The sequence below is a fragment of the Carcharhinus amblyrhynchos genome, chromosome 2 (genome assembly GCF_965287045.1).
Source record: "Carcharhinus amblyrhynchos chromosome 2, sCarAmb.v2.hapA, whole genome shotgun sequence".
NCBI lineage: Eukaryota > Metazoa > Chordata > Chondrichthyes > Carcharhiniformes > Carcharhinidae > Carcharhinus > Carcharhinus amblyrhynchos.
Window position 1 is genome coordinate 10816473 of NC_137325.1, and position 15540 is coordinate 10832012.

Below are 15540 nucleotides of genomic sequence, written 5' to 3' on the forward strand. Positions count from 1 at the left end.
TAAGCCTTACTTGTGACAAATAAATAAACTTTTTATCATGGGTTCATCGTAAATGTTTAATTTCTTATTGTGGGTCTAAGTGTACTCTGAACTTTGATTCTTTACATGATGCCATTGGTATTTCAATATCAAAACTGGCTGAGTAAGTTAATGGATCAACTTCATTTAGCTGTAGTCCATAATTATATGAAACTGGGTTTAGAGGAAGATTATATCTGAAATGGGTATGTGCAGAATATTTCCTACTGAAGTGTATACTCTGTTTTCCCCATCTGTCTATTGTACATCAAAGAATTATCACCTAGTAAGGCTGGAACAAAAAAAAACCCACTAGATCCATTTCTTAGATTGTGGTTGACATTCCTGACTTCAAGACCGGAATTCTACCCCCGCGCCTGTCCCAGAATTGGGATGGACAAGGCTCACAGGCATTCTCTATTGGCCTTGGGCGGGGTCTTACAAGCCTTGGGCAGGCGGGGTGATAAAATACCAGCACAAATCTTTTTTCTCATTTGCTCAAGTGTAGGTGTTTAATATCTTTTGATAAATTTACTTCACTGAGCCTTGATATACCATTTAAGGGCTCCTTTCTGAAGTTGATTCACAAAGTGGACCTATTTGAATGTTCCTTTCACCTCCTCCAAGACTTGATCCTTGACAATTGATAACAGTGCAAAATTCAAACCAAACAGTTTATATTAGTTTTTGTTCAATAATAGACTTACCAATCATCCAAGTCTCACAAATAATGAGCAACTATTCCAACATTTTGTTGTTCTCTACACAATTTATGTAAGAAACTTATACTTGGCCTTACTATGAAAACTAATGGACTGAAGATTGACAAGTTTGCTGGATCTGATGGCTTGCATGCTAGGGTCTTGAATGCACTGGTTGTAATCTTCCAAAATTCCCGATTCTGGAAAAGTCCCAGTGAATTGGGGCTGCAAAGGTAACATCTTTATTCAAGAAGCAAGACAGAAAGCAGAAAACTATAAGCCAGTTAGCCTAACATCTGTCATTCAGAAAATGCTGGAATCCATTATTAAGAAAGCAGTAGAGGACATTAAGAAAATTACAATCAAGCAGCCTCTTCATGGATTTATGAAAGGCAAATTATGTTTGACACATTTATTACAATTCTTTGAGGATATAACCAGCAGAGTGGATAAAGGAGAACTTGTAGATGTTCTGCATTGGAATTTCCAAAAGGCATTTAATAAGGTGCCACAAAAAGGTAATACACAAGAGCTCATGTTTTTAAGGTAATATATTAGTATGGATAAAAAATGGCTGCAGGTCTTGTGATGCCATGAGTGGTGTCCTTACCTCTGAGCCAGAAGCTTTTGTTTCAAGGCCTACTCCAGGGAGTTGCATTCATAACATGGTTTTGTTTAGCCTAAGAATGAACTTGTAAATCCAACCAACACATGCTAATGGCAGTCAGTAAGAGCAGGAGAGATTCCTGGTCAGCCATGTGATGGAAAGAAATTGGAGCATCCAACATCACTATCCATTGCTCCACACTACAATGTGCATGTAAAGGTGTATACTGCCACATCAACTCAGACTTGTTCGGGGGCCAGTTGGCTGCACAGTCTGTGTGGGTCAGAGTGGTGTCAACAGTATGGACTTCAAACTATGTTCTGGCTGGGGTGGATTTAAGACCTGTCTCTTTGCCCTATCTGTGTGGGTGGTTGTGGTGCAATGGGTCAGACATGCCTTCAGGCAGAGAACTCCAGAAGAAGAAAGCTTTGGCTGACTATCAGGATAAAGTCTGACAACACCAGGTTTTAGTCCAACCGATTTATTTGATAGTAAATTTGGGGGTTAGTCTATCTCTGCTTAGCTGGCTTACACCGTGCTAATTCTTTGGACAATGACCCTTTAATTAGTTTGAGGCAGAACTTTGCTCTGCCTCCATGAGGAATTACCTCCTCTCAGAGCTGTTAATCAATCTAAGGCACCCTCCTTTTCACTGACCAGCAGCTCACATGGTTAAAAATCTACCTGGCTGCATGTTGGGCCCAGGCCTCTCCTGCTCCATTTATATTGGAACAACAGTGGGTTAAAGCCCTTGTGCATTAATTGGCCACCCCAAGAGTCTGCAAAGCAATAGGTTAAGTGAGTGGGCAAAAATTTGGCAGATGGAGTATAATATTGGAAAATATCAGGTTGCCCATTTTGGTAAGAACGATAGAAATGCAGAATTTTTTTTTAAATGGAGAAAGATGGCAAAATATTGCAGTGCAAATGCTTCTGGGTGCCCTTATACATGAATCACAAAAAGATGGAAGCAGGGGGATGTGATGGTCTAGTGGTATTATCGCTAGACTATTAATCCAGAACCTCAGGTAACGTTCTGGGGGTCCCAGTTCAAATCCCACCAGGGCAGATGGTGGAATTTGAATTCAATAAAAAAAAATCTGGAAGTAAGAATCTACTGATGACCATGAAATCATTGCCAATTGTTGGAAAAAATCATCTGGTTCACTAATATCCTTTAGGAAAGGAAATCTGTTGTCCTTACCTGGTCTGGCCTACATGTGACTCGAGAGCCACAGCAATGTGGTTGACTCTCAACTGCCCTTGGGCAACTAGGCTGGGCAAGAAATGTTGGCCCGCCAGTGATACCCATGTCCTATGAATGAATAAAAACAAGGTACAGCAAATAATTAGAAAGGCAAATGAAATGTTAGCCTTTATTACAAGTGGGATGGTGTATAAAAATGGACCAGTTTTGCTACAGCTGTCCAGGGCATTGCTGGGATCACACCTAAAGTACTGTGTACAGTTTTGAGCTCCTTATTTAGGGAGGGTTATACTTGTGTTGGAGGCAGTTCAGTGATGCCTTGGTGTGAAGGAGTTGTGATATGAGGAAAGGTTGAGCAGATTGGGCCTATATTTCTTTGGTGTTTTAGAAGAATAAGAGGTGATCTTATTGAAGTATAGAGAATTTGGAGAGGGCTTGACACAATAGACATGGAGAAGAATTTTCCCCTTGAGGACTAGGGAGCAGTCTCCTTTTAAGATGAGGAGGAATTACTTCTCTCTGTAGATTTTGAAGCTTTGGAATTCTGTACACTGAGAGCAGTGCAGGCTGGGTCATAGTCAAGTCTAGTTAAACAGATTTGTGATCTACGAGGGTGTCAAAGGTTATGGTGGCAGGCAAGACAGTGGAGTTAAGGCCATAATCAAGCCAACCATTACCTAATTGAATGGCAAAAAAGACTGGAGGGGCCATATGGCCTATTCCTGCACCAATTTCATACATTTTTATTCCTCCAAGCTTTCTCCCACCTATGTTTCACCAGAGATGTGTGTGGCTGGGCCAGCGGGGACCTTAGGAAGAGAATAATTCTCCCACAGATCTGGGGAGTCATTTGGGATGCAACCTGAAGAGTGTACGGTCATCCTGCTAAATGAATGCAGTAGACAACTTGCTCAGCTTTTATGCGGTCAAAATGCCAATGGCAATTTTCCAGGTGTACAACTGAAGCTCAAAGGATTTTATAGGCTCCAAGGGGAAAATAAAGCATATGCTCAACTTAGTACCAAATTAAACTCCCATAACAGACAAAAATAAACTTGAGATTTGCGTATCTCTCTAATTTTGGGATATTCATTATTAATCACTCAATAGGGAGTCGGAATGTTGCATTTACTCCTGATGCAATTGAGATAAAGTCCTTCAGCAAGTACATCTGGAAGTACTTGGAAGAAACTGCAGCAGCATAATAATCTTTCCACTGGTTATCCATTTTCTTGGCGGAATATTTTCTAATCAGCATGGTAGTTGGCCCTGTAATAGTAGCCTTTTCAAGAACCCAAAAGTTGAAGTAAAATAAAAATGGACTTGAATTTGCATAGCGCCTTTTACGACCACTGGAAGTCTAAAAACGCTTTACAGTCAATCAAGTCCTTTTGCAGTGTAGTCACTGTTTATAATTTAGAAAACACAGCAGCTAACTAACATACATTAAGCTCTCACAAACAGCGATCTGGTAATGGCCAGGTAATCACTCTTTCTGTTAATTGGAAGGGATAACTCCTGTCATCATCTTCAAAATAATGCCATGAGATCTTCAACAATCACCCAAACAGGCAGAAAAGAATTTGATGTAACACCTCATGCAACAACAGCACTCCCTCAGCACTGCACTGATTTTTGTACTCAAATCCTGGAGCAGGATTTGAACCTGGAAGCTTGGGACTCAGAGGTAAGAGCGCTGTCAACTGGCAAGTGCAGTTCAATTTCCAGTGGGTTCTCACAATTGCATGCTGTAATGTCTGTAGAGAACAATGGAATCCCCAGAGAAATGGATGAATTGGTCAATTTTTATATTGCTTCTCCAGATTTTATGCCGATCTCTCACCAGAGTTGTGGCAGGTGATTGGCAGAAATTAAGGGATGCTACATTCATCTTGAGTAAAATGTTCAGGTTTGAGTTGTCCATTTAGTAAATATGGTTCAGCATTTCATAGGTTTTGAACTGCTTAAGATGATCGTGCAATTGCATAAAAAGTTGTATTTAGTTTCTTATTATCTAGACAGCAATAAAATCAAATCTATCCAAAAAAGGAACTAACATCAGAATCCACCTAATGTGAAATGTTCTTTAAGGTGCAAGTGATGCTACTTGAATCGTTAGATCACATTGATGTATTTGTGTTTTATTTTTCCCTGCAGTGATTATTGCAATAATTTATTGCACACACAAGCAAATATTTCTGATTCTTTCTGTATCAGGAAAGCTGCTTTCAACTTGCTAGATGTGAAAACGGTGTCAATAGAAGCCTAATTTGGACTGATGAATGAATGCCACGTTGGGTACCTCCCTGAAGCAGGTTAGCTCGTGGGAGCCAATTAACACGGACCGAGGAGTAAAACCCAAAGAAAAACCATTCTGTTTTACAAATGAAGACTCATCTCTGCAGAAAACACACACAAAAAAAACAGACATATTCATCCAAAATGCTGAGCTTTACTGAAATCAAATTCCAGCCTTAATTGCAACTCCATTTGTATTTCGCCATTTGTTGAGCACGACAAAAACTGACCGTCAGACTTCAGCAAAAACCAGAAAAATTCATTATTTCTGGAAAGTTAAAATCTGCCTTCGACTCCCATCTTCTCCACGGTCATTTTTTCAATTGCTCGATGAATGGTGCGTACCTCTTCCTGGGTTAATGTTCTTTCCATGTGGCGGTAAGTAATCCTGTAGCAGTGGCTGACCTTTGCAGTCCTAGACAGAGAAATAACCATCAGTTCATCAGCTCTGAAATGCAGGCTGCTCACACATGACACACAAATATATGGGGTTGATTTTGTTTCCAGTCTGGTCATGTGAACCTTACACAATTCTGCTAGAAACTGATTAATTATTCCAATCATCTACTTTTTTTTCTCTTCTTCGCTGTGAAAATGGACCTGCCAAGTAGGCACAGTTCTCAGAAATTAACTTTGCAAAGGCCGATTTATTATCCATCTGCACTTGCTCTTTGAATCTGTAGTCTATTTTTAGCATACTTGTTAATTCATTTGTGTCAAATTCCTGAACGAAATATTTGAACAATTTGCTAACCTATTTTAGCATAGAAATTTCAACCACTTGAATCATAAAGCCACAGATCACCACTTTTTCATAGAATCATAGAATGCCTACAGTCAAAAGGAAGCCAATTGGCCCATCAAGTCTGCATCGACCACAATCCCACCCAGGCCCTATTCCTGTAATCCTACATATTTTCCCTCCCAATTCCCCTGACACTAAAGGGACAATTTTAGCATAGCCAATCAACTTAACCTGCACATCTTTGGACTATGGGAGGAAACCGGGGCACCCAGAGGAAACCCACATAGACACCAGAAGAATGTGCAAACTCCACACAGACAGTTACCCAAGACCGGAATGGTGCTATGAGGCAACAATGCTAGCCACTGTGCTTTTTAATATTAACTTGACCACAGTTTATTCCATACTGAGAGCATTGCGCATTCAATGATGAAAATTGAATCAAGTCATTTTCCTTTCTTTCTCAATTATCTTTTTATTCCTTTCTCAGTACTGAAAAAGGTTACTCCTGTTGTTTAACTGGAGCCAGTTCACAGCTGAACCAGATTTTGTCCTCACTTGACATCACGTTACTCACAGGAACAGTGATCTACCTTTATATAGATAGCTATCAAAAAGAGAAAGCATGATTAATCTTTTACCTTTTCTGCTCAAGTACATCAGGTCTAATAGTAGTTCTCCACTGCTGCTTTGGCTGAGGGCAACAAACCCAAATGCTGGCATTTGAATATTGCAAACCTTTTTATATTCGATTATTTTGGTTTGTGTGGTTTAGATCACATGGCTGCGTGAGTTCTAGCTTTCAAGCCTCTAACAGTGCTCATCTCTGCCTGCAACATTAGGAAAGGGTTTAATAAAAAGCAAGCTTTGTTTCTTAAGTGCAATGGTTCAAGATGAATGCATACTATCACTTTTGCAAGACAGTGAGGAAGGTGACAATAAATGTGGTCTTGCTATCATTACCCACTTCCCAAATACAATTGGAAAGGAAGTTGCAGAGCTGACTAACAAACTCTCTTTAAATACAGACCAAGTTGAATATGGTAGGTATCTGAACGCGATTAGACATGATTTGGTCCTCTGGTCATCGAACCATCACAGTTGTTCAATTAAGCCTAAACCTTCCTGGTTTATTTACCCACTCAGTCATTAAGGGATCTGAAATATTTTATCATATGATGGTTATTTAATATATATGGCTAGGTGAGTATTACTGGCATCTTGCAAACTGAAAATAGATGAGTCAGAAACTGATCTAGTGCTACTAACTTCATTAGGTTATCAGTAATCTGACTACCTAGTTTTATTGCAAAAAGGAAAGACAGGAATAATGTGTTTTCTATTCATTATTAGGTGGTTCAAGATAAGTCCAGAATATACTGTTACTTTTGTTATGTTGCAATAACCACTGGAACAAAACGTAGAAACATGGAAAATAGGAGTGGCAGCCAGGCCATTCAGCCCTTCGAGCTTGCTCTGTCATTCAATATGACCATGGCTGATCCTCTATCTCAATGTCATACTCCCAAACTCTCCCCATACGCCTTGATGACTTTAGAGTCTAGAAAGGTATTTCATTCTTGAGTGACTTGGCCTCCACAGCCATTTGTGGTCATGAATTCCACAGGTTCACCAGCCTCTGAGTTACTCCTCATCTCAGTCCTAAATGGTCTACTCTGTATCCTGAATCTGTAACCCCTTGTTCTAGGCCCCCGGCCCATGGAAGGAACATCGCTGCATCTAGTATGTCCAGCCCTGACAGTCAGAATTCTATATGATTCAGTGAGATCACCATATATTCTTCTAAATTCCAGTGAATACAAGCCCAGTCAAGTTAATCTCTCCTCATATGACAATCCTGCATCTCAGGAATCAGTCTACACTCTATGGCAAATATATAATTTTTTAGTTAAGCAGACCAAAACTGTACAGAATATTTCAAGTGTGGTTTCATCAAGGCCCTATACAGCTTCAACAAGACATCCTTGTTCCTGTTCTCAAGACCTCTTACAGTGAGGACCAGTTTACCACTTGTCTTCCTAATTGCGTGCTGCACCAATACGCACCATATGCTTGCTTTCAGTGACTGGTGTACAAGGCACCTGGGTCCCTTTGTGCATTAACACTTCCCAATATTTCACAATTTAAGTAATACTCTGTCATTGTTTCTCTGACTGAAGTGGATAGCTTCACTTTTATCCACATTTTACTGCATCTGCCATGTATTTACCCTATCACTCAACTTGTCTAAATTACCTCAAAGCCTCTTAACATCCTCCTCATCACTTACATTCCCATCAAGTTTTGTGTTGCATCAAACTTGAAAATATTACATTTAGTTCCCTCATCCAAATCATTGATATAAATTGTGGATAGCTGGGGCCCGAGCATTAATTCCTATGGGACCCCACTTGTCATAACCTGCCACTTTGAAAAGATCCATTGGGCAGGATTTTATAGCCTCAGTTAGGCGAGACCAGAAATTCCCATCCGAGGTCAACGGAGATTTCTTCTGTCGGACCCTCGCCCATGCCGATTCCGTGATGAGTGAGGTGATAGAGTTCTGGCTATTTATTCCTATTCTCTGTTTCATGCCTGCTATCCAATTCTCAATCCATGCCAAATATATTCCTCCTAATCTCATGTGCTTTAATTTTCCACACAAACCTCTTATGTGGGACTTTATCAAATGCTTTCTGAAAATTCAAGTGCGCCACACTCTCATCCATTCCACTTGTTACGTTCACAAGTTATGTCCTGACACTTAGCCAAACAGCACCAAAATAAAAGACTGCACAGAGTGGAGGAAGTAGTTCAAGCTATGAAGTACTATATACCTCATGAAGAAGAGGTTACCTGCCTGCTCTATAGTAGCAAGAAAATGAACTAAAGAATTAAGAACAAGAGTATGCTAACAAGCTTGAAAAGTATACATTAATGTTATTAAATTTTGTTACCCAGTAACAGGGTAAAGATGTTTGTTGTTATTTATATGCAAATAATAAAGCAACTTCAGACACAGACTGCAGGAAATCCAAAAGATAATGTAGAAACATAGAAAATAGGTGCAGGAGTAGGCTATTTGGCCCTTCGAGCCTGCATCACCATTCAAGGTGATCACTGCTGATCATGCACTTTCAGTCTGCTACTCCCGCTTTCTCTCCATATACCTTGATCCTTTAGCCACAGGGGCCACATCCAGCTTCCTCTTGAACATCTGATTTGATTTAATATTGTCACATTTATTAGCATACAACAAAAAATATTGTTATCTAACAAAGTGGCCCCCACAGCTTTTTGTGGTAGAGAATCCCACAGGTTCAGAACTCTGAGTGAAGAAGTTCTTCCTCATCTCAGTCCTGAATGGCTTACCCCTTATTAGAACAAAGAGCAAAGAACAAAGAACAACACAGCATGGGAAACAGGCCCTTCAGCCCAACGAGCCTGCGCCGCCATCCTAACAATGTGTTTTTCCTCCTCCATCCTTGACCCATGTCTATGCTTATGGTACCCCCATTGGAAACCAGATTAAGGGGAGAATAATTTAGGGACAATTTGTTACACCAATTAGCCTAAGAGCACATCTTTGGGGTGTGGGAGGAAACCGGAGCACCTGGAGGAAACCCATGCAAACTCCCACAGACACTTGCCCAAATCCATGTATCTGCACAGCAAACAGTGATAGTCACTGAGCTGTTGTGGTGCCCATCTGCTGGTCCAATTTTAAGCATACACAAACAACGCAAAGTACTAGGCTACTCTCGAACTTTCAAGAGCAGCCCACGCACGACCCACCGTGTGCATGCCCCTCGTTAGACAACAAGGTGGACCGATGCACCTGCAGAGTAAAAGAGAAAAACATCAACATATGTAACAGTTGATTTCCAGGAACGTCCCGAGGCTCTGATCCTTATTTAAAACAGTCTTCTATAACCCCCCATCCCTATTTCGCTCATGTGTCTATCTAAGTAAACCTTAAACAAGTCTAGCATGCCTGCCTCCACCACCTTACTTGGCAGTGCATTCCATACCCCGACGACCCTCTGTGTGAAAAACCTCCCTCTAGCATCCAAATTATACCTCTCCCCCCTCACCTTAAGCCCGTGGCCCCTCGTGATATTTGTCTCCGGTGCAGAGGGACCTCGGGGTCCTTGTGCATGAGTCGCAAAAACCCAGCTTGCAGGTGCAGCAGGTGGTCAGGAAGGCGAATGGGATGCTGGCCTTCATAGCGAGGGGGATTGAATATAAAAGTAGGGAGGTCTTGCTGCAGCTGTATAGGGCATTGGTGAGGCCGCAGCTGGAGTACTGTGTGCAGTTTTGGGCGTCGCACCTGCGCAAAGATATTTTGGCCTTGGAGGGAGTGCAGAGGAGGTTTACTAGGCTGATACCGGAGTTGAGGGGGTTGAGCTATGAGGAGAGGCTGAATAAACTGGGCTTGTACTCGTTAGAGTTTAGAAGAATGAGGGGAGATCTCATTGAGACGTATAAGATGATGAATGGGATGGATAGGATAGAGGTGGAGAGACTCTTCCCGCTCAAAAAAGACAGTAGGACTAGGGGGCACAGCCTCAAGATAAAGGGGGGGCGGTTTAGAACGGAGTTGAGGAGGAACTTCTTCACTCAAAGGGTGGTGAATCTCTGGAATTCTCTGCCCGTTGAAGTGGTGGAGGCTGCCTCGCTAACTATTTTTAAGACGCGGGTTGATGGGTTTTTGATAAGAGAGGGGATTAAGGGTTATGGGGAGAGGGCGGGAAAGTGGAACTGAGCAGCGACAGATCAGCCATGATCTTACTGAATGGCGGGGCAGGCTCGAAGGGCTAGATGGCCTACTCCTGCTATTTCTTATGTTCTTATGTTTATTCTATCTATACCCTTCATTATTTTATACACCTTTATTAGATCCCCCCTCAATCTCCGTCTTTCTAAGGAAAAGAGCCCCAATTTACCCAATCTTTCCTCATAATCCAGTCCTTCCATACCAGGCAGCATCCTGGTAAACCTCCTCTGCACTCTCTCTAGGGTCTCCACGTCCTTCTGGTAGTAAGGTGACCATAACTGGATGCAGTACTCCAAATGCAGTCTAACCAACGTTCTGTACAACTGTAGCATTAGACGCCAGCCCTTGTACTCTATACCCCTTCCTATAAAGGCTAGCATACCATAAGCTTTCTTCGCAACCTTCTCCACCTGTGTTGCCACCTTCAAAGACTTGTGCACTTGCACTCCCAGGTCCCTCTGCATTTCTATACTCTTAATAGGTCTACCCTTTATCATGTAACTCCCCTCCACATTATTCCTTCCAAAATGCATCACCTCGCATTTATCAGGATTAAATTCCATCTGCCATTTATCTGCCCAATGACAAAGATTTGCGTCAGAGGCCCAGCAATTTCATCTCTCACCTCCCTCAGCAGCCTGGGATAAATGCCATCAGGCCCTGGAGTTTTATCAGTTTTTATGCTGCCTAGAAACCCTAACATTTCCTCCCTCGTAATGGATATTCTTAGACTGAGACCCCTAGTCCTGTCCTTGGTGTGCTGTTATTAGATTTAGGTGAGTGCCATTTCCTTGTCTGCCATATCACTGAAATGTATTGAACACCATGAAAGTGCTGCACTTGGGCAGCAGAAACAACTAAACTTGACACAGAAATTAAATCTTGTTCATTTCAGTCTAAGTCGTCTTTTAAATGATGTGATAAATCTTAATTATTGCCAATTAACAACTTTGGCACTGAAATTTAACAACTACAGATGGGGAGTCTCGGTCAGGCTTTAATTGTCAGAGTTCTAAAAATGTCAAATGCAAAAAAGCCTTTGCCTTTTGTCTCATTTTATTCTCTCACTCTTTAAATTCAATTTTTCTTTCATTCTCCATTTCTTTCTGTACCTGTTTTGACATTGAACTTACACTCGAACTTACAGAGCAAAGTTTTCCAAAATTTGCCAGAACGTCAGGCTCTGACTGAAAATCCCCAGCTGGTTTCTCTCCAGAAGTGCAGCAGAGTGCAGAGAAGATGTGGAGGCATCATTACAGTGGGATAAAGCCTGATAGAGCCAGCAGGCCAGCGCCACAGAGATCAGGGTGCTATCTTTGAAGGGCACCCAGGTGGGCATTTAAAATAAGTCCCAACCATCTCCCCATGGACATGGAGGACTATCTCCATAAGCTTTGGGGCAACTCCCCCTCCTCCTGCACTGTCATTGGGTTCTGCCATTCTGCCCCCGTTTCAAACCGAGAATCCCATTATGCCCTCTCGCAAGATTTAGCGACCATAATGGGATTTGTGCCCATGGGGAACAGGGCCACTCAATCTTGCCCACATTTCTTTTCGCCCTTTACAATGTTAATTTCACAATTTTCAATTTGATTGGTTGAGTAGATACACTATTGGTTGACCTGTTCCTTTAGGACCCAGATGCCTTGTCTGCCTCGCTGCATCATTATCTGCTTGTTCTCTCAGCAATCAGCCATGCCAACATTTTGAAAACTTAAATGTGAAAAAGGATGTCAGCCATGCTACATTAAAACTATCGCCTAAAGTGTTCAAAATGAGTAGTTTAAAAAACAAATTTTGTCCCATGCTATTACACACAGTAAACGCCATATAAGATTACCAATAACTGGCACTTTAGTAAACAATTCTACCCATGAAACTATTCACAAAACTACATGTTGTTGATTTCCTTTTGGAAATCAACAACATGTAGTTCCATTTGTGAACCATGTTTTGGATCAGCCTCTCTAGCCTAGAGCCAGAAATTGGGACGAAGAGGGAGGATCTGAGATATCAATGCAGTTGAGTACTAATGAAATCCACATCAAAAACAAAACAAAAGCTGGGAATACATTGCAGATCAATCAGAAGAAAGAAAGAGAAAGATGCCCCGGGAATTTTCCCATTGCACATTTCCAACATTGCTATTTTTCCCTTTTATCACAATTAGTCTCTGCCGCAAAATCCTACAAAATAATTTCCCAACAAATGTAAAAGTAGAAGTTTATTTATTAGTCACAAGTTGGCTTACATTAACACTGCAATGAAGTTACTATGAAAATCCCCGAGTCGACATACTCTGGCGTCTGTTCGGGTATATTGAGGGAGAATTTAGCATGGCCAATGCAATAACCAACACATCTTTTGGACTGTGGAAGGGAACTGGAGCACGTGGAGAAAACCCATGCAGACACGGGGAGAACATGCATACTCCGCACAGACAGTGACCCAAGCCGGGAATTGAACCTGGGTCTCTGGCACTGTGAGGCAGCAGTGCGAACCACTGTGCCACCATGCTGCCCCAAACATAGAAACAGCAGTTTTATTCCACAGCTCTAACACAGATATAAGAAAGTAACTTAAATATGCGACAACTTCAAGTCTCTCCATTGTTAAAATTAATTTTCATTACAAAACATTCTTAAGCTTTGCTCCTATCCAGCCACCCTCTTACCATGACAAAAGTCAGCTTCGAACCAACGGATTTGAAAAAAAAAGTCCCACTACTGTAACAAGCTGGGCAAGCAGGCCCCTTAAAGAAGAGCAACAGATCCCAGACCACAATAAATCCCAGGTTTTTAGAGCAAGGAGGAATTAGGCACACTCAGGAGGGGATGAGGGAGCTAGTGGGATGGGTTTTTGGAGGTCAACCCGCAGAGCACAAAAGCGGGGATATCATCTTGGGAGAGAGGAGGGGTGCTCTGGATGTGCACAGGGCACCCCCAAAGGACACAGCCTCCCTCCCTTCTCTCCTTTTAACTTGGTGGGTTAAAAAAGGTCTGCCAACTCTCGCCTGATGTCTGCCAGGGCATGTGTATCATGGCTTGGACAGTGTAATGTTCGGGTCAAATGGCTTGTTATCAACCTGAATTGCTCTTTAATCATTTGAGAACAAATGTCAGATGGGTTAGCGATTGTGGTGCCTGCCCACTTACTGTTTTGAGGGGATTGGGGATGGGTTGGAAGGCGGTGAGCTAGTTACCTGTCATAGGCCTCCCCTGGCTGAAAGCACATGCTACAAGGGACTGTAAAATTTAGTCCAATACTCCAGTTGTGGCAGAACCAGTGTTTCTTAAAAGTTCATCATGACTTCTTTGCTTTTGTATTCTATGCCTTAATTTATAAAGCCTAGAATCCTGTATCAACCTGTCACCTCAACAATTTATGTACATATGCTCCCAAATCTTCCTGTTCCTGCACCTTTTAGTTTGTATTGCCTTTTTAAAAAAATGCTTAACTGGGAAAAAAAATCAGCAGTAGTGATTTTAAACAGAGTCAATACTTGTCAATCCATGATATGTAGTAAAATTGTAAGCAGCTTGTATTGCTCCTGGCATCATATAGGAAAAATAATTACTCATGTTCTCCATGTAATCTTTGAGAGTCTGCAATAGTAGTTTTGACAAACTGAAAACAGTACTAAATATTTTAGTTTCTTTCAATGTGTGTTATAAATGAATATGTTTAGTTTTTGCTCATGCATCTGTTGCCATCCCTAATTGTCCATGTGATGGTGAGCTGCCTTCCTGAATTGGCAATGGGTGGCTCAGGGATTGGTGTGGGAGGATTGGGTTCAAATTTATGGGGCATTGGCACCAGTATTGGGGTAGGTGGGACTTGTTCGGGCGGGATGGGGTTGGTCTGAACCGTGCTGGGACCAGAGTGTTGGCGAATCGAGTAAACAGGACTGTAGACAGGGCTTTAAACTAATTAGGGGGGGGGAGGGTGCGAGGGTAGGTGACGCTACGAGGTCTAAAGTTAAGGATAGGGTACAGGTAAGGGAAGAGGCCGAGGATGTCCCAATTGGTGGCGTTACGGCAAATAGGGTCCAGGTGAAGGCTGGGATGAAAGTGCTTTATCTGAATGCACGAAGCATTCGGAATAAAGTGGATGAGCTGGTGGCGCAGATCGACACAAATGGATACGATCTGGTGGCCATTACAGAGACGTGGCTGCAAGGTGACAGGGACTGGGAGATGAATGTACAGGGCTATCAAGTGTTTAGGAAGGATAGGCAGGAGGAAAGAGGGGGTGGCGTAGCTCTGCTGATTAAGGATAGTATCAAGGTGGTAGCAAGGGATGATATCGGAGCCAAAGAGCAGAAAGTGGAATCGTTGTGGGTGGAGATTAGGAACAGCAAAGGGAGGAAGACGCTGGTGGGTGTCGTCTATAGGCCCCCAAATAATGATCTGGAGGTGGGGCGGGCTGTTAACGCGCAAATAAGTGCGGCGTGCAGGAATGGGACGGCAGTAGTTATGGGAGATTTCAATCTGCATATTGATTGGTCGACCCATGTTGGACGAGGTGGGCTCGAGGAGGAGTTCTTGGAATGCTGCCGGGATAATTTCCTTGAACAGTGTGTGTTGGAGCCGACGAGGGAGCGAGCTATCTTGGATCTGGTGCTATGTAATGAGGCGGGTAGAATTAGGGACCTTGCGGTGAAGGATCCTCTTGGAGAGAGTGATCATTGCATGGTGGAGTTTCTGTTGCAGATGGAGGAGGAGAAAGTGGGTTCCCGGACACGCGTCCTTTGTTTGAATAGAGGGGAGTATGGTAGGATGAGAGAAGAATTGGCGAATGTGGACTGGGGGAGCGCGTTGGAAGGTAGGTCTGCTGAGGAGCAGTGGAGGATCTTTAAGGAGATCTTTCTTGGTGCTCAGCAGAAATTTATTCCAATGGTCAAAAAGGACAGTAGGAGGAGAGGTAATAAGCCGTGGATAACGAAGGAGGTGAAGGAAAGTGTTAAATTAAAAGCGGAGGAATTTAGAGTAGCTAAGAGTAGTGGGCGAGAAGAGGATTGGGAAAGGTTTAAATGTCAACAAAGATTGACAAAGAAGTTGATAAAGGAGGGTAGGAGAAGCTATGAAGCTGGGCTAGCGCTTAATATAAAAAAGGATAGCAAGAGTTTTTATAAATATATAAAAAGGAAGAGGCTGGCTAGGGTGAACGTTGGTCCTTTAGAGGATG

General features: G+C 42.3%; 1 protein-coding gene across 5 annotated transcripts in view; it reads right to left on the bottom strand.

Annotated features, from left to right (window-relative positions):
• Window positions 1–3652: 3652 nt before the first annotated feature.
• Window positions 3653–15540, bottom strand: part of fars2 (phenylalanyl-tRNA synthetase 2, mitochondrial) — a 452664-nt gene continuing 440776 nt past the window's right edge. For all 5 annotated transcript variants that reach the window (XM_080202025.1, XM_080202019.1, XM_080202043.1 and 2 more), the window contains one exon: window positions 3653–5246. In XM_080202025.1, the coding sequence (XP_080058151.1) occupies window positions 5108–5246 (139 nt within the window). In that variant the 3' untranslated portion in view covers window positions 3653–5107. The remainder of the gene's footprint in view (window positions 5247–15540) is intronic.